This window comes from Phascolarctos cinereus, unplaced genomic scaffold (genome assembly GCF_003287225.1).
Source record: "Phascolarctos cinereus isolate Bilbo 61053 unplaced genomic scaffold, phaCin_HiC Scaffold_5;HRSCAF=322, whole genome shotgun sequence".
NCBI lineage: Eukaryota > Metazoa > Chordata > Mammalia > Diprotodontia > Phascolarctidae > Phascolarctos > Phascolarctos cinereus.
Window position 1 is genome coordinate 477249370 of NW_027555958.1, and position 27307 is coordinate 477276676.

General features: G+C 44.9%; 1 protein-coding gene across 1 annotated transcript in view; it reads right to left on the reverse strand.

Annotated features, from left to right (window-relative positions):
- The window catches only part of SLC44A5 (solute carrier family 44 member 5), a 111972-nt gene extending 84920 nt beyond the window's left edge, over window positions 1–27052 (reverse strand). Inside the window, exons 1-7 of the mRNA XM_078155806.1 lie at window positions 26968–27052; window positions 26318–26591; window positions 19293–19377; window positions 12268–12396; window positions 10629–10689; window positions 9142–9265; window positions 6888–6971 (exon numbers count right to left, since the gene is read on the reverse strand). Of these exons, the coding sequence (XP_078011932.1) occupies window positions 6888–6971; window positions 9142–9265; window positions 10629–10689; window positions 12268–12396; window positions 19293–19377; window positions 26318–26591; window positions 26968–27052 (842 nt within the window). The remainder of the gene's footprint in view (window positions 1–6887; window positions 6972–9141; window positions 9266–10628; window positions 10690–12267; window positions 12397–19292; window positions 19378–26317; window positions 26592–26967) is intronic.
- Between the last annotated feature and the right edge of the window lie 255 nt (window positions 27053–27307).

Consider the following 27307-nt stretch of genomic DNA (forward strand, 5'->3'; position numbering starts at 1 on the left):
CTATAAAATAAACCCACATAAATCATCAGCATTTCTATATATTACCAACAAAGCCCAACAGCAAGAGATAGAAAGAGAAATCCCATTTAAACTTACTGTAGACATTATAAAATATTTAGGAGTCTACCTCCGAAACAAACCCAGGAACTCTATGAACACAATTACAAAACACTTTTCACACAAATAAAATCAGATCTAAATAATTGGAAAAACATCAGTTGCTCATGGGTAGGCCGAGCTAATATAATAAAAATGACAATCCTACCTAAGCTAATTTACTTATTCAGTGCCATACCAATCAAACTACCAAAAAATTATTTTATAGAGTTAGAAAAAATAATAACAAGATTCATTTGGAAAAACAAAAGGTCCAGAATATCAAAGGAACTAATGAAAAGAAATGCAGGGGAAGGTGGCCTAGCAATTCCAGATCTTAAATTGTATTATAAAGCAGCAATCATCAAAACTGCTTGGTACTGGCTAAGAAATAGGGAGGTGGATCAGTGGAATAGGTTAAATATGCAAGACACAGTAGTCAATGACTATAGTAATCTATTATTTGATAAACCCAAAGACCCCAGCTTCTGGGATAAGAACCCACTCTTTGAAAAAAACTGCTGGGAAAACTGGAAAAGAGTATGGCAGAAACTAGGCATAGACCCAAATCTCACACCATATACCAAAATAAAGTCAAAATGGGTTCAGGACTTAGATATAAAGGCTGATACCATAAGTAAACTGGGAGAACAAGGAATAGTTTACCTATCAGATCTATGGAGAACAGAAGAATTCATGACCAAACAGGAGATAGAGAACATTATGAAAAGCAAAATGGATAATTTTGATTACATTAAATTGAAAAGTTTTTGCACAAACAAAGCCAATGCAACTAAGATTAGAAGGAAGGTAGAAAATTGGGAAAGAATTTTTACAACCAGTCTCTCTGATAAAGGCCTCATTTCTAAAATATATAGAGAATTAAGACAAATTTATAAGAACACAAGCCATTCCCCAATTGATAAATGGTCAAAGGATATGAACAGACAGTTCTCAGATGAAGAAATTAAAGCCATCTATAGTCATATGAAAAAATGCTCTAAATCGTTATTGATTAGAGAAATGCAAATCAAAACAACTCTGAGGTACCACATCACACCTATCAGATTGGCCAACATGACAAAACAGGAAAATGATAAATGTTGGAGAGATGTGGGAAAATTGGAACACTAATACATTGTTGGTGGAGTTGTGAAATGATCCAACCATTTTGGAGAACAATTTGGAACTATGCCCAAAGGGCTACAAAAATGTGCATACCCTTTGATCCAGCAATAGCACTTCTAGGGCTATATCCCAAAGAGATCAAACAAATGGGAAAAGGACCCACATGTACAAAAATATTCATAGCAGCTCTTTTTGTGGTGGCAAAGAATTGGAAATTGAGAGGATGCCCATCAATTGGGGAATGGCTGAGCAAGTTGTGGTATATGAATGTAATGGAATACTATTGTGCTATAAGAAATGATGAACAGGCTGACTTCAGAAAAACCTGGAAAGACTTATATGGTCTGATGCTGAGTGAAGTGAGCAGAACCAAGAGGACTTTGTACACAATAACAGCCACGTTATGCAATGACTAAGAATTGTTAAACTGAACCCTTCTCAGCATTACAAGGATCTAAGACATCTCCAGAGGCCTCGGATGGAAAATGCTGTCCACATCCAAAGAAAGAACTATGGAAGTCGAATCGCTATCACTTATTTTTACCTTCTGTTGAGTTTTGTTTCATCTTTCTGTTGAGTTTTGTTCCTCCTATTGGTTTTAATTTTTACTTACAACTTCACTAATGTGAAAATATGTTTAATGGGTATGTAAATGTAAGGCCTATGTCAGATTGTGCGCAGTCTTGGGGAGGGTGGGGGGGAGGAAAAGGGAGAAAAATTTTCAACTCAAAAGAATATGGAAAAAATAAAAATAATTAAATTTAATAAATAAATAAATAAGTAAAAAGGAAAGAAAGAAAAAAAGAAAGAAAGAAAAGAAAAGAGAAAGAAAGAAAGAAAGAAAGAAATGGATAAATAAATAAATGAATCAATGAATCAATGAATAAATAAATAAATAAATAAATAAATAAAATGGAGATAATAACAGCACTTATCTCACAGGGCTGTTGTGAGTATTAAATAATATTTGTAAAGTGCTTAGCACAGTAGCTGGCATGTAGTAGGCACTATATAAGTGCTTCATCCCTTCCCTCCCATCTGCCCACCTTTAGCCAACCATATGTGTGTTCTTTCCTTCTTTAACCAATTCAGATGAGAGGGAGGTTCAAGTTCTGCCCACTCCTCACCACTTTATAAACTCCTTCTTGAACATCCCATTTATGGGCAATAATTGTCTCATTCTTCCTCTCCTTTCCCTCCACTCCCAGTGCATTTCTATTTCTCACTCTTTCCATTTTTGTCAAGATAATCCAAATACATTTTTTTAATTTTCATTTTTGTTTAATTAGATTTCCTCTGAGACTTCTGGTAATGATAAAGTTCTGAGGGCTTCTACTCATATATGAATGCAAACAGTTTTATCTTTTTTAGTCCCTTGTGATTTCTGCCTTATGTTTACCTTTTTATGACTCTTCTGACTCCTGTGTTTGTATTGTCAAATTTTCTACTCAACTCTGGTCTTTTCTTCAGGAATGCTTAGAAGTCTTTTATTTCATTAAAAGTCCAGTTTTCCTCTGTACACTGCTTTGCCAGGTAGGTTATTCTTAGTTTTAAGCCTAGCTCTTTTGCCTTCTAGGATATTGTATCCCAAGCTCTTTGCTTCTTTATGTGGTGGCTACTAAATCTTGCATGGTCCTGACTGTGGCTCCCCAGCACTTGAATTCCTTCTTTCCAACCGCTTGCTGTATTTTTTCCTTCACCTAGAAACTTTTGATTTTGACTATATTTGGTTCCAGGGAGTTTTCATTTTGGGATTTCTTTCAATAGGTGACCAGTAGATTAATTTGAACTTCTACTTTTATGATTATTTGAAATATGATGTCTAGGCTCTTTTTTGCTCATAGTTTTTAGGTAGTTCAGTGATTTTTTTTTTGCCTATGAGATATTTCTCATTTTCATCTATTTTTTAGGCTTTTGACTTCATTATTTGTTGATGTCTCATGGTGTCACTAGTTTCCATTGAGCCAATTCCAATTTTTGAGGAATTATTTTCTTCAGTAAAGTTTTGTACCTCTTTTTCCAAGCTGTTAACTCTCTTCTCGTATCATTCTTTCCTAACTCTTGCCTCTTTTCCTATTTATTTCTCTATTGGTCTTTGGTTTTTTAAATAATTTCTGGTCCTTTTTAAAACTCTTGCATCGCCTTCTAGAAATTCTTGTTGGACTTGTGTTCAAGCTGCATTTTTTTTTCTTTGATCCTTTGCCTGCAGATGTTTTTAAGTCATTCTCTCCTTCTTTGTGCTTGGGGTTCCCTATCACTATAGTAGCTCTTTCTGGTGGAATTATTTTTTGTTTGTTAATTCTTCAGTCTAGTTCTCGACTTTGGACTTTCTGTTCATGCTGGGTTCTGATCACTTCTAGTGAAGGATGGCTGGTTGAACTTCTGTTATTTTGTGTCTTTCTGTTGATTTTGTAGTTCAGTCTAGGAGCCCAAAAGTTTCCAGTGTTTCTAAAGTGACGTGATCCCAGAGAGGTCTGTTCACTGCCCTGCTTTCTGATCTGTGTAAGTTCCTGACCCAGGTTTGGGTCCATTACCTTTCCCTTCTTTGGGAGTTTCCACAGACTGCTGCTGGTTAGTAGACCACTGGGAGGCTATGCAGGTTCAGAATGATTGAATTTTCAGCTCCCCTTTGGTCTGAGACTCTTCCCTGGTTATTCCACTACAGGTGCACACAGTGGGCTAAAGGCTAGAATTAAGTCCCTGCTCTGCTCCTGGGATCCAAGCCACACAGCTATGTTTTCAAAATTTGTTCCTGCTTCAGGTGATAGCTAGAGTCTCTGCTTGCAACTACTCCTCTAGTCCCTGTATCTGTGACCAGAATGGATAGTGAACAACAGAGCTTCTAGATGGTGCCCATTCCTGCAGCCAGCACTAATGTGGGATTCCCGGGGTGTTCTTCTGCCCTAGTGCTCTGTCTCAATTCTCTTTCAGCCTCTGGGTGCTGGGATGCTTCATGCCCTGGATACATTCCTGGCCAGACTCTGTCTTCAGTGTCTGTAGACCTCTGTGTCTCCCTTGGCCACTGTGGGCTGGAAAAATGGTTCACTGTGGCTTTTGCTCAGCTTTCCTAATCACTTTCTCCTGGTGCATTTTCTAGATCTTTATGGAGAAATAATGAAGTCAAAAGCCTAAAGGGATAATGAGGAGCTTGGCTCAATTGCTTTTTCTTGCTCCTCCAAACTGCCTCAGCCTCCTTTTGGGTTTGTTTCAATGTGTATGTGCTGTTCCCCACCCCCATCCCCAAGGAATGGTTTCATTTTGTTTTGTGTTTTTGCACCCCAATTGCCTAGCATCTTCTGGGTGTTTAATAACTTCTTTTTGATTGTTTCATTTAAATCTCTCTTTCCCCTCTAAAAGAAAAGGGCCAAATTTGACCAGAGTGCACCAGAAATTCTTAAAATGGAGCATCCCTGAAAACAGCACTAGAAGTTGCCTCTCCAATCCAATGAGTCAATCAGTTAGGCAGCTTATGTGTTTCTGGCTAAGTCCTGTCAGTTCCCAGTTGTAACTCTTATATTAGAGGTGCCTTCTTCATAGGAAGGGTTGGAACATCTTTTCTAATCTCTCACTCTTCTGTGTTGGTACTTCCACTTACATAGAATGTATATCAGTATCTGGTCCTTCCCCAAAAGTGAGGGTCACTTTGTGACTCAGGGTCACAAAGCTCAAACCACACAACAGTTTTCTTTGCAAGTAAAAGAACATGGAAAGGATTTATTTCCAACTCTAATGAGAGTCATGACCTCCCACATACACACACAATGGACTGCACTCTCCCAGAACTCTGTACATCCACCTGGACTCACAATGCCCACAGCCCCTAGGTAGGGTTCAGCATGTGGGGAGGAGCTAAGGTGCTTTGCTCTACAGCCCTCACAGCTCTCCTTTCAGAGTCATTGGTTCAAGCTCCATGCTGCCCTCATTTTTTTCTGCAGCTTCCCTCAATTCCAAGAAGCTGGTAGAAGCTTCTCCAAGTCCTGCCCCTGCCCAAGTTCCTGGCACCATCAAAGCGCCCTTAGCTTCACAAAGCTCTCCTTTATTGCTGCCACTCGCCAGCAGATGGCACTCATCACCTGCTCTCCATGGAACCAGCTCTCTAGCAAATGGTCCTTGCTGAGAGATGGTGCTGGAGCCTTGGTCTGAGGAATATGGCTACAAGGAAAGAACACACCTTGGGTCAGAATAGCTCCGTTTCTCCAAGATGTCTTCTTGTGTATCCAGATTTTACAACCCCTGCCTTCCCACACGCGTCTCGTAGCACGTTGTGGAAATTTTCTTTTCTTGAACTATTCAGACAAGACTGCCTTCAACCTGACACAGGGGCTGTGGTGAATGAGTCTAGTTTGCCTTCTCTCCCCGACGGCATTGGGGCAGTATTCCTACTGCTTGTGCTAGGACCTACCACGGAGACCCGAGGTTCAGAGGAGCACTTCTTCCCTCTCTCTTTTTGTATTTTTTATTGGCCATCACTTTGGGGACAGCTGGGCTGTATTATTCCATTTACCTCAGAGCTGCCTTAAAAAGGAACTCTACTAGGGAGGAGAGAAGGTCCAAGACTGTTGATAGCAGTATGGGTCCTTCTGCTGAAGGAGAAGAGCCCAGACAAGGGAGCAAGATGTTTGGTGGCCCCCAGTACATAGCTCAGCCTGCTATTGAGTAAGGCAGGATCTCTCAGCTGGCAAATCTTCATGAATGACCACACAATTATACCAGTTGGCTTGAATAATGTCTCCAGTTCAATTAATCAAAACACATTTGTTAGGAGGCTACTATGTGCCAGATACCAAGCCAAGCTCTGGTTGAGTTTTCCTAATCTTAGCATTAGATGAAGGACAAAAGGGTTCAACAAGCAAACCTTGTTGCAGTTACATGACAGACCATGTGCAGGCCGACAGCCCAAGGCCCTGAGTCTAGACAAGGAACAGCCCACGAGGGGTGATGGAGGGTGGAAAAGCTTTGTGATTCCCATTGGATCTCCTAGAGAAAGTCCTTCCTGACACCTCTACTTGTCAGCTCTCTCTTGTTTCCCAACTTAGGTTGCATTTGCACATCTGTATAAATGTTCAGAGGTCTAGAGTTGGAAGAATATGACCTCAGAGGCCATCTACTTCAAGATTTTTATTTTACAGACAGGGAAACAGGGGCCCAAGAAAGTTAAATAATTTGTCCAAGATCATCCAGGTCAGTGTTAGCATCAATCTCTCTGTCATAGAAGGGAATAACTCTGAGGGCAGGCACTGTTTCCAATTTGTCTTTGTACCCCCAGCACCTAGCACAGCACCTTGTAGCAAGCAGGCATTTAAGTGAATGTTTATTTAATTCATTTTTTTTTAGCCACAAGATGCTCACATTTTTTGAGCAGAAAAATTCTTTAAGACTATTTACTAAATCACAGAGGAGTTGTGACCCAAATAAATCATCCCACTAACAACACTGTAGACCCATAAAATATTGGTATAAGAAATTCCTGCAACCATATGCCAGGTCTGTCCATATTTCTAAGTATCTTACCCATGTGCACCCAGGACCTGAACTTTGAGTCCCGTTCATGTCATCGGGAAAGCATCCACTAAAAATGAGAGCAGCGGGCAGTGAGCTGCTTTGGGAAGACACAGACAGAAATTCAAAGTCGGCGAGGGGAAGATGGGCACGGAGCCACTTACGTGAGAATCCAATGCCAAGAACTTACAAAATCTTCAAAAATCTTCAAGCCAAGTGTTCTCATAGCAAGGATCTGATGGATGCCACTGAAATAAAAGGAGAAGAGAGAAGAAGATTTTAAAAACTCAGCTTTCTGGCTTGCCCTGAAAAGAAATGCTGCTAACAGAATGAACGTATTTGACAAGCCACTTCTTCAATGCTTGTTTGGAAAGACCTTCTCTCGGGGCTGTTTGTTGCTAGCACAGAAATACATGCCGTGTCACCTTCTGGGTAACCCTGCAGACACTGGAAGCATCTCTCCCACGAATGTCAGGAAAATGCAATTTTAATAGTGCACCCCGTGTTCTGGGAGACAGAAAGGGCACCGCAGAAAAGGAATTCAGGGGAGATCTGCTTGTAACTCACTGAATCCAGGCAGGCAAAGTCAATACTTGCCTTAATTCATCCTTAGTACAATCCATTTGGGGGTGACACCCGTGGTATGGGATGCTTTACTTACAGGAGGGACCAGTGTCCCACCCCTATGGAGAGTATCCTACACCAATGGACTTTGGAGCTAGGATTACTTTTGGGCCCCACAACCACCCTGATTTCCCCATTTAAGTCAAACCTGAAGTATATGCCTGATTTCCTTCTCTAATGGCATTTTTATTAACATTTTTAAGTACAGAGAACCAGGAAAATTTGAATATAGTATGTCTGGTGTTCACATTAGAACTTCCAGATATCTGTGAGTTTATTTTTTTCTAACCTGTTTTCACAAAACTATAATGAATAGCCTTTGCTCTCTTCCTAGGATCAAGGTTTAGACCTGGGCCAGGGAGGGCGTGGCGTCCTTAGGGGCCCTTGAACCCAAACTTCTCATCTTACAGATTAGCAAACTAGGGCATCAAAGAGACCAAGGGAGGCATTCAAGGTCACTTGGACAGCAAATGGCTGAGCCGACATGGGGAACGAGGGCCTTTGGCTCCAAATCCCAGCACTGCCCACTTCACCACAATGCCTCTCTTTAATTTAATCCCTGCCAGCTTTCAAGGAGACAAACAGAAATGTCTCTAAAAGTACCAGAAAAATCTTTCAGTTCTGCATTTAAATTTAGCAACCCTGGGCCATGAAACTAGACACCCTGGCTATGTTTATGCATGCAAGGTAACAACAGTTAACACAGTGCCATGCACAGCCCAGGGCACTAGAGAAGCATATGTCCATATAGAGATATCACTTTAATGGTCATTTCAGTGCTCTCTCGCTCTCTTTGTCTGTGTCTATCTCTGTGTCTGTCTATATCTCTCTATCTCTCTGTGTCTAGTCTCTCTCTCTCTGTCTCTGTCTTTGTCTATCTCTGTCTGTGTCTGTCTGTCTCTCAGTCTATCTCTGTGTCTGTCTGTCTCTCAGTCTATCTCTGTGTCTGTCTGTCTCTCTATCTATCTATCTCTGTGTCTGTCTGTCTCTCTCTGTCTCTCTCTCTCTGTGTCTCTCTTTGTCTATCTCTGTGTCTGTCTGTCTCTCTCTCTATCTCTGTGTCTGTCTGTCTCTGTCTCTCTATCTCTGTCTCTGTTTTGCTCTCTCTCTCTGTCTCTGTCTCTCTCTCTCTCTCTCTCTCTTTTTCTCCCTCCCCACACACACATTTTGGATTAATTGCTGTAGTCACTAAAAATAATCTGGGAATGAAGATTTTAAGTCTATTCATGAGATTATTTTTGGAGAGAAGTAGACTACTAGACTGAATAGAGGACCAGCCTTGGAGTCAGGATCACCCAGGTTCGCCTCTGACAGACAGCCACTATATACTCATTGCCCCCAGACAAGTCTCTAAGACTAGAAAGCACAGATGAGTTGTCTATCTCCATCAGTGGAAGATATTTCCACATCAGCATTCTCAACACCATTGAGACCATAGAATTTGATCACAAACAAAACCCTAAAAGGAGGAGTGATGACAGAAGTGATAGAAACCTTTGCCTAGGTTCTGCCATGTTACCATCGATATTTCTTCCATATGAGTCATTTCTCAATCTCCCAAACATTCGGGTCATTCTCATCACTCCTGGATACACTTTCTTCCTCTCTTTACATATAGGTTTGGTGAGCCTGTACCCATTACTCAATTTCTGGTTGACCCTGAGGCTACAGGGAAGGAATAACAAACTCTTTAACCTCTCCCCACCTTTATCTTCCAAGAAGCCCCAGTCCCAATCCGAGGGTCTGATCTAAGGGTCCCATCCAAACAGAAGCTGAGATGATAAACAAACATACTTAACACCTTCCTGGAGATCGGTGACATCTCTTGTAGTTCCAGCTCCATCAGCAAACTTTGTCCTGTTTTTTAGGGCCAAAATGCCATTGATAATACTTAAGTCTGGGAAACATCTCTTGAGAACTGTTAAAAATAAATGAAAATTATGGTAGTCACTATTCTGCCCCATCCAAGAACACTTATGATACACCTCCCATATTGAAACCTTCTGAGGTTTATCATTCACTTCTTATCAGATGGTGTATAAATTACCCAATGTAGACAGTTAGCTGCCTATTACTTGATGATAGAAAGATTGCCTGATGGTCCTAAAGCTGAAAGAGAAAGTAGACCTGCAATCTGCTGGGTATTTTGCAACTAGACTCTTCAGTGGCTCATCTTGAGCACAAGGCATGACACAGGAAGAAAAATGGAAATAATATTCATTGCACATCATAAAAATACTTTAATAATCACATGAGGTTGGAACTTATGAAGGGGAAATATATTTTTTCTCTTAGGGAAAAAATTAGATGCTCATTCAACTAACGCTTGAAAATTAAAGCTTCATAATGAAATTGGAGCCAAGTACACATTTGGGTAACTAAAGCAACTGGGATGGTCTTTTTGGTGTCTTAATCATATGTCTGCCCCCCAGCTCTCTTTCCTTTTTATGGGTTTAGGCTGGAAATGCTGAAGCCACCAAAAGAGATGTAAGTGACACTGAGAAGAGTCTTATCAGAATCTGATCTTGCCAGTGCTGGGGCTACTTGAACCGTCCCCTTGGCCAGGTACTGGAAGAAAAAGATAACCTCAGACATCTCTTCTAACTCGGAGGCTGTGATTCTGTGACTTTGGGATCCTAACAAATGAATGAAACCATTGCTTCCCCCCTCCATTTCTGTAAGAAGGTGAGAAACATCACATCTGAATGCATTATTCTTCATTGGTCTTTGCTGAGAAGTGCCACAAATGAACTCATCCTTACAAATTAGAAGGTGATCAAGTGGGGACTACATTGGGCTTTACAAAGATTGATCAACCGTAATAAAGAAAAATTCATAGGTCTTTGTTCTGTCCTTCCTGACCAATCCATCCTTCAGAGACGGCACTGCAGTGGGTCTGTGAGTGACCTGTGTGGATCCTTCTGCTAGAGATTCTGATTTCAGCTCCCTTGTGCTTCCTCCCATGCCTACATGGGATTCATCCGCAGGGGCCTCATTCAGCATAGATGGCTTTTCCACAGATGCACTCGATTTGGGTTTGGATTCCTGTTCTGGTACTGTGATCTGGTCAAGTGAATCAACCTCTCTTCACCTTGTTACCTTGTCTGTAAATTGAGTGCACTGAATTTGGTTTTTGAAGCCATCATTTGTTCTGATATGTATGTACCAAGTGACATCAAATAACTGGCATGAGTTTTTCACTTTTTAAATATGTTTTGTTTGTGTAGAGACTGTGTCTAAATCACAAAGTCTGAATTTAAGATAAAATACCAGTTACTCACAAGATCTGCTGGGTAAAATAAATGATGGGCAATCTTCATGCCGAAGAATTTCTGATGCAGACTGAAAGCAGGAGAAGGAATATGCAGTATTCAGTGGACAGGGTACAAAAGACTTTTATTCTTAATGTAGAAACAAAATGCTTTTCCAAAGAAAATTTTTAAATCTGTTCCTATTTAAAAAACAAACATCACATTGGACTTGTTATCTAAGTTATTTCCTTTAATAATACATGCAAGTTGTAGGGATGCCCCTCAATTGAGGAAGGGCTGAACAAGTTGTGGTATATGACATGATGGAATATCACTGTGCTATAGGAAGTGATGAGCTCAGTGATCACAGAAAAACAAAGAGAGTCTTGCAAGAAATAACGGAGAGCAAAATGAGCAGAATCAAGAGAGTGTTGTATACAGTAATACTGTTTTAAGAACAACTTTGAGTGATTAAATCATTTTGACTATTATAAATACGCAAATTAACTACAATGGGTATATGAAGGAAGATACTATCTGCAGCCACAGGAAAAAACTGATAAATAGAAGTATATGTAGTATGGCTTTACACACACACACACACATATTTGTGTCTGATGGTAGCCATCTCTAGGGCAGGGGAGTAGGGAGGGGAAACAGTCACATGACAACTTCATTATATATTTAAAAGGGAAAGTGAGTTGTAGGTAACAGATTTGCAGTTTCGTGTTCTGGAAATGTTTTATTTTTTTTTTATTCATCCATTTATTTACATACTTTCAGGTATAACTCCCACTTCTCCAAGAACAGAAGGAAATTCATTTCCACATTTGTTTTCCAGGGACCAGACTGATAAAATATTCACTCCATTTCCACACTCTTTTTGCACAGATTATTGTAGTCAGTTTGGACACAGGGTCCCCTTGGCTCTCCTCCCTTCTTCAGTATGTCTTTTCATGTGTCTCTCATATAGGTCATTTCTTCTTGCAGCACACTAATATTCTACCACAGTCATAAGCCATAATTTGTTCAGTCATTCCCCAACCAATATGCACTCACTTGGTTCCCAGTTTTTCGCTATCACAAAAGCGCTGCTATGAATATTCCTCAAATTGCTTCTAGAAATGCGAGCTAAGGCATATGTCAACATGCCTATTCACAGAGCCAGAAAAATCAAAAGTAGCCACCGCTGTGGATGGAGCTACCATCCACTGCACCCACACCTGCCATAACCACAGGGAGCCAGCCATGTCTTTGATCCAATTGCATTCTCAGTACTCTCTGCAATGCCTGGGGAATTGGTTGAGTTATGAAGACTTGGGGCAGCCAGAGGGCACCATTGTGCACAGAGGGCCTGGGCTGGCATCAGGAAGACTCATCTTCCCAAGTTCAAATCTCGCCTCAGACACTTACTAACTGTGTCACCCTGGGCAAGTCACTTCACCCTGTTTGCCTCAGTTTCCTCATCTATAAAGTGAACTGGAGAAGGAAATGGCAAACCACTCCAGTGTCCTTGCCAAGAAAACCCCAAGTGGGGTCAGTAAGAGTTGGACACGACTGAGATGACTGACCAACAACAAACATGAAGACTTTGCTCTTGACAGAAGCAAAGATGCCATGCTCACATTACCTGGAAGAGCTCAATCAGAAGTTAAATCCCCTTCCTTACCTTTAAAGGGTCATTAAAGCCAGGCTTGCAGAACTGCCGATAGTATTCCCAGGAGCTTCTATCAACTCGATGTTTTTTTTGCACGTCTGTGAAGGTTAAAAACCTGTCCGGGCACATGGAGACGCAGAACTAGATAAAGGAAAGAGAAAAACAGATATAAGCTGAAGGGGAAGAAACAAGTCCTCTAATCTGAACTGCAAATCCAGGAGTGCCTTGAGGAAAACAGCGGCCCGTCCCATTTAAACCAGATGAAAAAGCCAATTTTCCACCAACAGTCCTTGAACCAGTCTTGCAGGATCAAAAGCTGAAAGAAATCTTGGCGCGTACAGAGCCCAGGGCTTTAGAGCCAGAAGAACCTCAGGGATCATCGAATCTAACACTTTGCTTTTACAGTTGGGGAAACTGAGGCCTGGTATTTTGTGCAAAGTCACATGATCAATAAGTGACAGACACTTGGGATTCAAGCCCAGGTTTTCTAACTCCCAGGGGGTTATATGCTGCCTACATAAGGTGAATTAGCAGATCTGGGTTCAGATGGCAGCCATGATGCTACCCATGTGAACTTGGCCAAGCTACTTCACGCCCTTAGTTTCCTCATTTGTGAAATGACAAGGATGGATGACAACATCTCTGAGGTCCCTTCCAGCACTACATCCACAACCACAGGAGAAGAAACGGAAGGCAGAGGGCTAGATTTGGGGTAAGAGGGCCTGGGTTCAAATCCTGCCTCAGACACTTTCTACTTGAGCCAGCTGCTTCAGCTTCCTCACTGGCATTGGATGGGATTGAAACCACTTCAAGCTCTAGATCTAGGAGCCTAGGTAGACAAGTGGAAAAAGTGATGGCTTTGTAGTGAGGCATCCTGGGTTCAAATCTCAACTTGGTCACTCATGACTTTGACCAAAAACCTTCATGCCTTTGGGTCTCAGTTTCCTCATGTGAAGAAGTGGCAGCAGCAATAACAGCAATCAGTTACTGACACTTCTGCAGCAAGCCTCGGGGCCACAGAACCACCCCGTGACACAGGTCCTGGAGTCGCCACCAGCTCCATTTTACAGATGAGGAGACAGAGGCTGAGAAATGGTAAGTGACTTGCCCAAGGTCGCACAGATCGCAAGCATCCAAAGCAAGCCTGGCTTGGCCCAGGGGGCCTCTAACATACTTCCCAGAACCGTGCCTGAGATCCTAAGCCCAGTCTCTCCTGCCAGCATTCTGAGTGATGCAGCACAGGGGTGTGACGCCAAGATGGATTCCTGATCAGAGTGGCCACATTATGAAGCTCAGAATCAGAGGACAGGGCTAAGAGGGAAGATTCATCTCATGCCCGAGTCAGCTAGGCCTATTCAGAGTTAAAGGCTCACCTCATATCCCATAATAGGAATAAAATGACAAATTCAAAAATGCTTGGAACATTGATCATCTATGTCATCCACAATTATGAGACCAGCTCTTCCTCAACAACATATGCAAACCATAATGAAGTCTTTTATCAGCCCAAGAAACTAACACAATTAGGGCCATTTGCAGCAATCAGTCTTTGTGAAGAATCCTTTCCCAATGTCAGCTGGATGGGAATGGAGATCCCACTTGCTTGAAGGGACAATCATTGCCAAACCAGAGTGCTGCGCTAATGCCCAGGTGAGGCAGAAGGCCAGGCTCCAGGGTCACTAAAAGCCAATTCAAAACTCTGCAGAGTTTTGCCCAGGGCAAAAAATGCTCAGGAGATAGGCATGTCATGAGGGCCAGGGAAAGCAAATGCTTTTCTTTTGACTTTATTTGCCAGAATAAGCAAAAATGGATGAACTTAAAACAGCATTTGCCAAACTAATTTGGCCAGGAAACACTTTGGGGCTTGAAACATATCATGAGATCCTATAAATGCGGGTCTCTAGGGGCTTCTGGAACACAGAATGCCCTTCTGATAAAGAAAAGAGAAGGAAATTCTAGAGCAAAGTAGAGGAACTCGGGCCTATTCTACTCCTGGGGTGGGGGAATCAACATGCATGAGAAGCATTTTTGATACGTTAAAGTGTCAACATTTCATATTTTTGCTACAGCTGCTGCATCACCATTTTCTTGGGGCTCTTTACTCGCAGCATGGATATTCACCCCAGGATTCTCTGGGACACGATCTGAGACCCCAGGCCTTCAGATAGGGTGCTAATGTGTTGTAGGATTCCCTGGCCAGCAGAGGGCACTGGGTCAGGGCCCTCCCAGAGCTAACCATGAAGCCATGAGAAAGTCACAACCTTTCCTCTTCCACACTCCACTGGAAGTCAGCATGGGCCAGGGGCAACCACCCTGGACCTGGAGTCAAAGCCAGCTCTCAGATTTACTCTCCATGTGGCCAGAGACGAGCCATTTCATCTTTCTGGGCCTGTGTTCTCTTCTGTAAAAGGAGGGGGTTGGGTAGACGGAAGAGAGTAGGAGGAGCACACACTGGAAATGGGAGGTACGTGAAGTCCATCGTGGACTACATTGGAGTACCCCAAGGACCTGTGCTTGGCCCTGTTTAGCGTTTTCATCAATCAACAGCAACATTTATTAAGCACTTACTATATACCAGACACTGGGATAAGCCCTGGAAATTCAGATACACACTGTTGCTGTTCATCCTTCGTTCTCAAAGAGGACCAATGATATTACAAGGTAATGTCTTGACTTGGGCAGGAATTGGATATGAGGAGGGCTGAGCTGTGTGGAATGGTCAGTGACACTGACCCCTCCAGAGTCCTCAGAGTTCCACAGATCCATGCAGAAAGACAATTCCTGCTTTCTAGAAACTGATATTCTGATGGAGCCGGGCAAGATCTGAAAGAGGAGAAAGCTGGGAAGCAGGTGGGGGGCACCCAGGTACCCATCTCAGAGGATCATAGAGGACACCTGGGAGCAAAGGCAGGAGTATGTCTGCAAAGGAACAAAGATGCAGCTGGCCGAAGTGGTCACTCTGGCAGGAAGCCAAGGATCAGAGGGAGGGGCTGCAAGGGCAGAGGCGACTTCCATCCACCACGTGAAGCCGAAGCTAGGGCAGTTTCTGGGGCATTGTGCAGAAAGTCTTGGACAAGCCACTGGAGGAAGTGTTGAGCTTTCATTTACAAATGTGAATGGACTGGGTAACTCGCTTGTCCTCTCCAGGCCTTAGTCCTTCATCTGTCAGATGAATGGGTTGGCTGGAGAGCCACGAAGGCCCCTCTTCCAGCTTTGCTGGCTGAGCCCATTATGCTGAGGATTCATGAAGGCGTCCAGAGAATGAAGATGTGGCTGACCTGGGTAAAGATGCAGATTGTTTCCCCATAAAATCTGTAAATAGCCCCAAACTTGGAAGGATCTCTACCACAATGGATTCCAGAGACAGGACCCACAAGAAGCTTGACAGGCCAGAGCACTAGGCTGAGTCAAAGATGAAAGTCAACAGTAAGAAATGCAAAATCTTCCATTTGAGTAAAAATCTCCAAATCCCAAGTATATCATGGGGGATCCACGTTTAGACAGAAAGCAGCCATTCTGAAAGAGACCTGGGTGTTTCTGTGGAGTGGTCTGTGCTTAGCACAGTGCCTGACACATAGTAGGTGCTTGATAAATGTTTATTGCCTATGCATTTTGCCACTACCCCCTACCAGGGGACCTTTCCCTCTGACTGGCAGCTGAGACCTTCCCTAGGTGTTTCCTCCACTAGACCAGGAGCTCCTGGAACAGGGATTGTCCCACTTTTCTGGGTGCGCTGGTATCCCTGGAGCTTAGCACATAGGGAAAGCTTAATCTCTATGTCATTCATTCATCCATCCATCCATCCATCCATCCATTCATTCATTTATTCATTCATGTTGCAATGGGGTTCCTGCGTGGGTTTACCAGGATGACCACTGAGGCCCCTTCCAGCTCACATTTTGGATCGGGTGATTTGCTCAGGCAATACAGCTATTAGGTGTTAGAGCCTGGCTTGCAAACCAACTCTTCCTGATTCCAAGTCTAGCATTGTCCCCTATGCCATGCCCATATACATTTATGTAGAAGCAATTGCATGTACACATTAAATGATACAATATTTGTATAGTCCCTGGAAGATAGCGATCTGAATCAATGCTTGCTCGCTTCCCCCACCTCCGCCGCACACATACATATACCTACAGATGATTAACATGCCAAGTGCCGTATGATCAACACAAGAATCGGATCACATCCAATGCCAGCTCTAATGAGCTGTTAAAAAAAAAACAATACAGCCCCTCTCCACTCTGCCTCCCTCCATCAGACAAATTTGTTCATTTCCAATAGGATGTTGATTAGCCAGCAATCGCTGCACAATTAGCCAAAAATGAAGGCTGCTTGGAGGTCAGGTCTTTGAGTAGATCGCTGCCCACCCTCCCAGTGTCTGGACCACATCAGCATTGCAGCGAGCTCCACAGAGGAAATGCACTCGCCTTTCTCCACGGCTACGGCTGTGCATTAATTGCAGCAAGAATGGGGAGGCCACTTGGTTAATTAGTGGTCTTCTCTCTGCAGGACAAAATGCTCATTGAATTAGGTCCTTGGCTTCCGAATTCAAATGAGATAATGCATGTAAAGCACTCCATTCATCAACCATCATTATCCTCAGCATAATGGGCTCAGCCAGCAAAGCTGGAAGAGGGGCCTTCGAGGCTCTCCAGTCAACGCATTCATCTGACAGATGAGGGACTGAGGCCTGGAGAGGACAAGCGAGTTACCCAGACTGTTCACATTTGTAAATGAAGGCTCAACACTTCCACTAGTGGCTTATCCAAGATGCCTGCCTGGCTTAGGAGATTCAAGATGGAATCCTTTAGAAAAGCAAATCAGGATCATCTCAAGAATGCCAGTTTGGTTTTCCTGTTGCTGGCTTAATGTGCCAGTCCTAGTCGGGTTGGCACCTCCTTTCCCTCCCTATTTCTCGCACCAACCTCCCACCTAGGTTCGACAGTCTGTACCACGTTCCATACCCACAGTGGTCTGGCTCACATCACCCAGTTAGTCAGTATTAGAACCAGAACTTGAACTCAGGTCAGAGATTTAGAGCTGCCAAGGACCCAGGGGGCCTTCAAATCCAACTCCCTCATGTTACCGATGGGGGAACTGAGGCATAAAGGGTCACAGGGCCAGGGAGTGTGTCCAAGGTTGTATATTAATTCGGATCTTACTACCTTCAAGCCATTTGACCAATTCTCCAAACTACTGGTTCTTCAAGTCCTTCCTGAGCATCCCTGAGGTCAAATCAATTTTCATAATCATACTAAGACTACATTTACCATTAAGAGACTCCTCTTCTTTCTAAATACACTTCTGCGGGAGGCCAGATTTTCTTCAACCAAAACAACATATCCCAATAGTTTGAATGTAGAAGCAGATACAGGAATCCAGCTGTCTTCTAATAAGCCAGACATTAAAGAGATTGGCAAAAATATCAGAACAATGCCACTCTTCTCAGTTTTTTGTCTTGGAAAATTTAAAAAATTTTCATTAAATATAGTATTCATGTTAACATGTAGCATATTTATTATTATTTAAATGAATCAATGAATTACTTATTAAAATAATAAGTAATATAAGTATTTTAAAATTTTATCCATTTAAATTTCTAATATGGAAAATATTATAGCTATAATTTTCATAAAGAAAAACTTTTGGTGGGGGAGGGGGTCTTAATAATTCTTCAGAGTGAAGAGGAGTCCTGAAGTCAAAAAGCCTGAGAATGGCTGCTGTCTCTCCAGACACGGCCCCCTCTCCAGTGCAACATGAGGCATCTCTGTAAATGTGAACAACAGTTCAGAAGCCTGCCCCTTTACGCTCCCGCACAGGGACCTGTGTGTACATGCGTACACACACACCCCACATTGGCAATGGCCCTCAGCCTTCAGACCTTATAAAATGCTTTGTTGTGTAGATCTCCTTGTACAACCTTTTGTCCTATGGCCTTCCCCATGGGTGACTTCTTGAACATAATCCTTCCTGGCTTCTGGTCTCCCACAACCTAACACGACAATGTTCTTTGGTTAACTGACGAGCTAGCTAGGACCTCAGCCCTACTTGTAGCTTGGGCACGTCTTTGGGCAAGTCCTTTAGCTTCAGTTTCTACATTTGCATAACAAGTCTGCACTAGGGCTTCTTAACCTGGAGTCCACAAATCTGTAACAGGTCTATGGACAGAGTCCAGTGAACTTTGATATGAAAAAAAGGATGTCTTTATTCTCACTAACCTCTAAATGAAATGTATTATTTCCTTCATTAATGATTTTTTAAAAAACTCTAATTCTAAGAAGGGGCGTCATCAGCCTGCCAAAGGACTCCATTGTACAAATGAAATTAAGAATCTGTGGCCAGTAATCTTCTGGACCCTTTACTTGAAAATTCTGTCATTGCTGTTGCCAATGGGAGGGAGGGTGCCAGATACATGATTGAGTTGGCTTAAGGGAACTCCCAGTGTGCAAATCACCTTCACTGATCCAGGCGACCACACCATCTGTGATTTTTGGTCTTAGAGAGTCATCCCTTTCCCTGGGAGAAGTACAGCGCCTTGTGCCTGGCCACACAGCTAATCGTGCATCAGAAGCAGGGTTCGAATCCCTCAGCTACATCCTGACTCCAAAGCTAGCCCTCTATCCAAAAGGCTAATCCCATGACAACTGTTTCTTTTTCACCCTTACATTCTACAGGGCCTGGCAGAGACATGCCCACAGATTCACAGCAATCACCCAGGACACCCCGTTAACACCCAAACTCCTCTCCCCACAAGAGGATTCAATTCTGTTCAATACACTCCAGCCAAGGCAATACGGTCCTCTCTTAAGCAGCTTACGTTCTCCTGGGCGGGGGAGGGAGATGACGGAGAAGGATCCGGTAGGTTCGCGGATGAGTCCCCATGACACAGACACGGAACAGCGCTGGGTCATGGCCAGAGTGCTCACCCGGGGCATGTGGGTAGGCCCCCAAAGGGCTGGCTCTCGAGCTGTCTTTGAAGGAAGCTGAGCTTTCTCTGAGACAGAATGGAGGCGGCCTCACCCTTGCCTTACCTGCCTGGTCGGGCAGCGGAAGCTCGTTAGCACCGTGGGACTTGCACACTGCAGAATGTTAAAATAAAACAAAATAGGCTTCTTCCTATAGAGAAAGACAACGACAGAGAAAGAATGAAGATCAGGGAACCCAGAAACACCCGCCATTTTGGACCCAGGCCTCCTGGCCCTTAAGACCTCACGCACTTCTATTCGCCTTCAGGGAAACAAGCCTTTATTGAGGGTCTCTTCAGCGCTAAAGCTGCTGACTCTGAGTACATCTGCATCATCGGAGCCTAGAGAGGGTTGGAAGGAGCCTTGAGCATCCCAACTCATTTTACAGAGGAGGAAACTGAGGGACAGAGAAGGTCTCCTGAAGCTTTTACAATAATTCTTAGGCAGCCGTCAATTCCAAACAGTATGCTGCGGTGATGTAACAGGGCACCTGGAGGCCACGGCCTCTTTGGTATTCAGTGGACAATTAATGATGATAATGAGGAGGAGGAGGAGGAAGAGGAGGAGGAGGAGGAGGAGGAGTTTATTTTGGGGGCAGTCTGCTCCAAAGTCCAGTGAGTTTTCATAGCTTTCCAGTCTCTTGGCAAGAGACCAGAAGAGGTGATAGTGAATGACCGAATGTTGTGGATTCAGTTGTTAGGTTTCTTAAGGTCCCCAAGGCTCATGGGAACCAGTTTCTTGGGCACTGAGGGGATGGCTCAGCTCAGAGCTAGGCACTGCTTTGGGAGAGTCAGGGGAGGATCACAAGTATAAGTGACTGGTTTGGAGAATCGAGACGGGGAAGAGGCATGTGATCGTTGTGGGCTGTTCATTCAACCTAGAGATCTCTGAAAAAAGGGGGTGAGAAAATCAAAATAAAACTGACTGCTGAGTCCTTGGGGTTGCTCAAAGTGACATGTGAGGGGGCAGCTAGGGGGCAGCAGGCACCGGCCCTGGAACCAGGAGGACCTGAGTTCAAATCTGGCCTCAGACACATAATACTTCCTAGCTGTGTGACTCTGGGCAAGTCACTTAACCCCCACTGCCCCACTTTAAAAAAAAAAGTGACATGTGAGAAGGACATCATCCTGTTGAGTCATCTCCAGTATGCTGGAGAGGGAACGGCTTCGTTTATGGTAAAGATGCCACCAATACTCCCAACTGCATCCAACAAGCAAATGAAAAAGTGTGTGTACCTGTGCGTACACCAAGATGTGTGTGTGTGTGTGTGACTGTGTTTGCACCAGTATGTGTGAGTGTGACTGTGTGTGTGACTGTGTGTGCACCAAGATGTGAGTGTGTGTGCCTGTGTGTGCACCAGTATACGTGTGTGTGACTGTGTGTTTATGTGTGCCTGTGTATGCACCATTGTATGTATATGAGTGTGTGTGAGTGTGTGTATGTGCTTGTGTGTGCACCAGTATGTGAGTATGTACAAAGATGTGTGTGTGTGCCTGTGTGTGCACTAGTATGTGTGTGTGCGCCTGTGCGTGCACCAGTATATGTGTGTGTGACTGTGCGTGCACCAGTATGTGTGAATGTGAGTGAGTATATGTGAGAGTGTACGAGGATGTGAGTGTGTGAGCTTCCTCCTCTCCCCATGCCCAACGCCTTGGACAGATAGGATATTTCCTCTGTGCCCACGACCACTAAGGACGCAGAACAAAGCACCCTGACCAAAGTTCTCGAGTACAGCCTTTAGGAGCCGAGGTTCTTGTGGTGGCCACAAGGTGGCGCTGATATCAATCAAGTGCTTGCTGGCTGAGAACCCGGACACCATTAGGAGTCAAGTCATTCCAGGAGCGGGCTCTGCCAGGGGCGGTGGTGGGGGCATCCGTTGCTGTGCCCAGCCGGCCCTCAGGAAGCTCAGGGGCCCTCTCCCAGCTCCCCAGGGAGGCAGGACCCCCACCCCCCACACCTCAGGCCCTTCTTTTGTCTGCTTGGTGCCTTCTCCCCATTGCCTGGCACGGAGCTTGGCACGGAGCCTGGCATTCTTTTCTGGACCAGACCTCCGGGCTCTCTGCCATAGGAGCTCCCAGTTAGAGTTAGACCCCTGAGCTCAGCACACAAGCCCTGCTCTGCAGCTTCATCTTGGAGGTTGGGGAGGTTGGAAGTGACTTGTCTTGGGCATGCTGCCCACACGGTTCAGAGTGCACACCAGCTCTGCAGCCGGCTCTCTCCCCCACCAGGCCAGGCTGCAGCTAAGGAGCAGGGGACACGGGCACCAAAGTGAGCCTGGCCGTGCCCTCGCAGGACCGTGGCAGGATGGGAAGCCAGGCTTTCCTTGACGTCCCTGAGGTCACAACAGTGAGCAGCGCACAGAGCTGAGATGGGGTCCGACGCCCAAGCCAGGGCCCCCCACCTCACTGTGCCTCCCAGGCAGGGCCTTTCTCCAGCTTCACGCTCCCTAACTTAGCTGCTCAACCCAAGAAAGACAAACCCCCCCGAAGGAAGGCTCCTTTAAACATTTCATTCCGTTTGACCCAAAGGGAGGTGAAAAAGGCAAATGAGTCCCAAGAGGATCCGATGTTTGTAAAACTACAAAACTCTGAAACGGAAAAATTGACTAAACCCCTTAGAGATTGTTGGATGGCTCCCATGGACACACCACTGGTTGATCTCAGGGTCTTCCCATCTCCTCTGCAAGTTGTGTCCAGCCCTGGTTCTTATCACGTCATCTCCCCCATTTGACTATCAGCTCCTTGAGGGCAGGGACAGTTTTTATTTCTTCCTGGCACAGTGGATAGAGAGCCAGTCTCCAACCCAGGAGACCCACAGCTAAAGGACGTGTTTGCCACATTCTGGCTGTGAGACTCTGGTACATCACTTCATCTCTCCGGCTCTAGGCAGCCCTCAATACCTTCGCTAGAGAGCTGCCACCAGGCAGCCCACATTGTAAAGAGTGGATGTGACTTATGGCTTATGGTTTCCGCCCCATTGGCATCACACATCCAGTGCTCTGCTCCCATCCTCTTCAGTATTCTGTGCTCTTAGCACATGGTAAGGGCTTAAGAAATGCTTGTTCACTTACGGATTTCCTGGGTGTGGAATTCCCTCTGTCCCCAGATAAAGATCACCAACCTTCTGCACCTTATCAGCTTGCATCATTCTTACCCATGCTGTCTCCATAAATAAGGACCCCCCAGAGGCCCATGGCTCATACCCTGGTACTTTGAACACCTCTGCCATGCCAGAACAACCCTCCAGCTGCCCCAGCACCATCTTCCAAGACCGGACCATCTTTCCCATTAGCTTCTCACATCTCTTTGCCATCACTTCCTGCGCATGAATGATCCCTGGTAACATTCTACAGCCTGTTAACACTCGCCATGCATCTTTCCATTGCTTGGGAAACTGAAAACAATCCTCAGTTTCCAAGATCTGCTCCAGCCCCATACCCAAATCACAGACTGGTGGAGACTATCTGATCTAACAGCCACTGAACAGCGATCCTCCTGGCAGGAAGCAGCCATCTGGCCCTCACCTGAAGACTACCAGGGAAGGAAGAGCCCGCTAAAGCCCGAGCAGGCTCACTCCACTTCGGAAGCACCTAAGTTGTAGGAAGTGTACTGTCTCACGTGGAGTCAAAATCAAGCCTCCAGAAACCTTTGCTCATTATTCCTTATTCTACTCACTGGGGCCGAGCACAAGAATTCCAAGCAAAATGTCTCCAGTTCCTTCAACCAGTTATCCACATGGCAGTGTATCTGATTGCCTCATTATCGTGGTCATTCTCCTGGACACACACCTATAAATGTCACCCCCAGGACCTCAAACACTATTCCAAGTGTTACCTGGCCAGCACATTGCATGGATCCGGCCTTCACTCACCAAGGGATGGGGCAGGATGGGGACCCATGCTTATCACCCTCAGGAGAAGCAGCTGAAATGGTAGGCCTGGCCCCAAAGGCCAGGACTGGGGGAACACCCCAATACCTCCCCTACCTACCTCCAGCCACCCCAAGGAGGCCCTTTCCCCTCCTCTCTCCCTCTCTCTGCAATCTCTCCTTCTAGCCTCATTATATATTTCTTGCCTCATATACTCTGGTCTTCTCTCTTTTCCTCACACCCTGTACTCTATCTCCCACCTCCACACCTGTGCACTGGCCATCCCCCATACCTTGAACATACTCCCTTCCTTACCTCTGTCTTAAAGACACAGCTCCAACACCACCCTCTACAAGAGACCTCTCCTGATCCCTCCCTTTTCTAGTTTTTTCCCTCTCAAATTGTACATAAACACATGATCATCTTTTGCATTTATCCTCTTGGTATTTCTCTATCCTACAGTTTTACAGATATATATATATATATATATATATATATATATATATATATATATATATATATATATATATATATATATATATATATATATATATATATATACACACGCACACACACACATACATACATATGTTTACATATATTTGTGCAGAACATATACACACATAACCACATAAAACACACATACACACTCTTGCTGCCTCCCTCCATATTCAGATGTAAACTCCTTGCCAGGTTGTACTTGTATTCCCAGAACCGAACCTGGTGCCCAGCACACGGTGGATGCTCAGTAAATAATCAATTGATTGAATCGACATGATGGAATATCCAGCTTCCCCTTTTTTGGATACTACCCCCTTTTGAATGAGGCCAAAGATGGCAGCATGGCAGACAAAGTACCAGACATGGGCGCTAGGAGGGTCTGGGTTCAGATCCTGCCCCAACTCCATTTAAGGCAGTAAACCACTTTGCATATCTGGAATCTTGGCAATCAGAGCACTCACCATCCAGAGTGTTATGAGCACGATTTATAGACGACTAAGCACTTGCAGAAACGTCAGTCATTATTCTGTACTACTGTTGCTGTTCAGGGACTCCAGAGCACGATCACACAGACACGGAACTCCAAAGTGGTTTTACTTCTAACTCAGCGTGACTTTTCAAGTGCACGCTGCATGCCTCACGATGCTGAGCTCTGATCATCTCAGACCATCCCAAAGAAGGCAAGATCTGGGCTCACCCAAATGTATTCTTAACCCAATTCATGTGGGACCCAATAGTGCAGGCGAATGCAGCACGGAACTCAATTCAGACGGAATCTATCTTCTTCAGTGAACTGAATTCCATTAACTATTTTGGTTCTGGTACACCAAAGTGCATACCTGCCCTCGAGGAGTGGACTTTCCAGCACACAAAGGCATACACGTTATAATAAGCTACAGATGCATCATGGGACTGTCCCAGTTCTTTGCTATGGTACAATCTGTTGTATCTAAGTTTGTTGGAAAGAAGTGGGTCACCGGCTGGGGTTGGAGCCCTTTTTGCCATAGAGATTTTATTTTTCAATGAAACCTTTAAAAATTATTTTAAAATAACTTTGAGGAACCAGGGACATGAACAAAGAAATTTTGTAGCACGTAGAGCTTTCTTTGTCCTGTCCACCAGCAAGCGTTGTCTTTTAGCCAGGCCTGCACCTTCCTGAGTCACTGAGGTTAAGAGCTAAGGATTGCTGTATGGGGTCAAAACGCAGGCCACTATTGAATTTCTGAATATCACTCCCAGGGGCCTTCTACAGTAGCATGGCTGTCCTCCATGACCTCCAGCTCCAGTGGGTAGGAATGTGCCTCCAAAGAATCCTGGGCTCCCCTGGGTGATCCATTAAGAACAGAGTCCAGGAATGTATCTAAACCTTCCTTGAACTTATTTATATTTTAACCAGTACTCCCTCTGGAGGTAGAGAATTCTGTTAATAAAAGGAGTTCCTTTTTTCTTTTAAAAGTGAGTGCTTTGAAGCCCCCCCATCACTTAGTACTAATTTCCACAGAAGGAGAATGAGGGCTCCAGAGATGCACGCGCCAGTCGCAGACACACAGGGGAAGGAAGAGTTGCCCAATGGGGAGTGGGCAGGCACTTTGCACAATGGTGGTTTGCTTCCCTTCTATTTTTAAGCTAAAGGAAAGGAAAAGATAAATCTGTTTTCAATAGCTGAAATTGCAGTTATCCTTAAGCAGAGAGAAGGAATTGTGGGAGAATCATCTTAAAGTTTTGTTTTCATTTTTGTCATTGCAGTTATTCAAGGCTTTGGCAGAAACAGCAAAGTTGACTGGTGAGCTCCAAGGCCACCACACACGGTGATGTCTCCAGGTTTTTCCTGTCCTATGAAAGATATCCAGGAGTAGGGATTGTCCTTGTGATTAACCTGGTTTAGGAACCAAGCTGTCATGAGGGAGGAGACTTGCTCTCCCCAGGAAGGTTGGCACTTTCTTTGTAACCTAGAGTCAGAGAGAGTTGCCTGGGGTCCTGAGAGATTAAGAACTTACCAGGGTCATAGTCAGTCTGGATCCCAGCATGTTACTTGAACCCAGGTCTTACAGGCTAATTCCAGCTCTCGATCCATAATGCTGCACTACAGAGGGGCCAGGCCCTCTCATTTCTATTTTAAATTTGAATTCTGATGCAATGGTTGCGACAACCTAGCATTTATAAGTTCATTTTTATGAAGCTTTGTCTTTATAGCATCCAAAAAAAGGCTGTGGGAAAATGACAACCTCATGGAAAGCTGTCCAGAGTATGTTAAGGAGTCACAGGAACTGGGTTCAAATCCTACCTCTTACATTATCAGTATAAACTTTGGCATCACTTAACCTCCACGGGCCTCAGTTTCCTCCTCTGTAAAATGGGTATTAGACCAGATGGCATCTGACATCCTTTCCAACTCTGGTCTATGTTCCTATCACGCTGAGGCTTTAATTCATGTCATGCAAAACCTCGTGACTGGCAAGAAGGTGGCATAGGGAACGGGGGGAGCAGGGAAGAGACGGGATGGAAGAAGAGAGAAAGGGAGGCAGACAGCACAGTGGAGTTCCCCTCCCACCTCTGACCCTCCGTGCTGGGGTAGTGGCCTTTGGGTCTCTGGGCCTCAGTTTCCCCTCTGTAAAATGGAGGGGTAGGCCTTGGACCTGGGGTCTGGTCCAGCTTCAGACACAGGGCCCTGTGAGCGGGGCTGGGTGCTGCCGGCACGAGGCATACACGTGGACCATACTCACTCATTGGGGGTGTTCTTCTGGCCACAAAAATCCCCGTTGCTGTCTGTGGGGTAGGCCAATTTCTTGGCGTCCCCGTGGGCCCAGGCTGCAGAAGCAAAGAGGAGAATGACATCAGTGACTGGCGACCCGAGGCACTTCAAATGTTCCCCGTGATGAACCCCCTGCCCCAGGGAGCCGAGGTTATTGATTTCCCGTACGTGGTCATTTCTTAATGAAAAACATGATGAAACACAGCCAAATCCATCAGGAAAGACGCTCCCTCCATCCCCCCAGACTCAGCTGGGCTGGGGCCAGAACATGAGGCAATGCACTTAGGAGATGACATTTATGGAAATGAGAAGGAGAGGACGGGACGAGAGCTTCCCTGGCTGACAGCCACGGCCGATGGCTCGCGACCAAATGACTTCACCACAGAGCTGACAGATGCGCAGTGAATAGTATGACGTAACTGTCTGTGGTCCTGCCTCGAGTCACTGTTAGGAATAGGGGTGACGCTCCCACCTGCCAGGCTCATCTGGAAGAGACACCCTGCGGCCGGCGCTGAGGGGGCTACCCCCATAGGCGAGGTCAGCTCTAGAGGGAGGAGGGACCGCCAGCCTCCTTGGTGAATGAGACCCGTGGAGGATGAGCCTGAAGCCCGGGTGACTCACCCAAGGTCACCCAGGCTGTCAGGGACCGAGGCAGGAGCTGACGCTCTGGGTTCTGGGATGTCACCAGCGTGGGCGCTCCCTCCATGGATGTAGGTGGTGGCCCTTCCACCCTTCATTGGACAGTCTCTGTGAGAGGCTGGGTCCCCAAACTCACCCCTATGCCCCGCAGTCAGCTTGGGGATGTTCTCAGTCCATGATGTCATGGTGCCTCTAAGGATAACTAGCATGGTCTTTAAAATGAAGCTGCTGGGATAAATCGTTTCTAAAAGGTGCCCTTCAGCGTTAACTCCCCAGGATTCTATTTCATTTTTTTTTTCTGGAAAGGTAAAATAGTTATTTT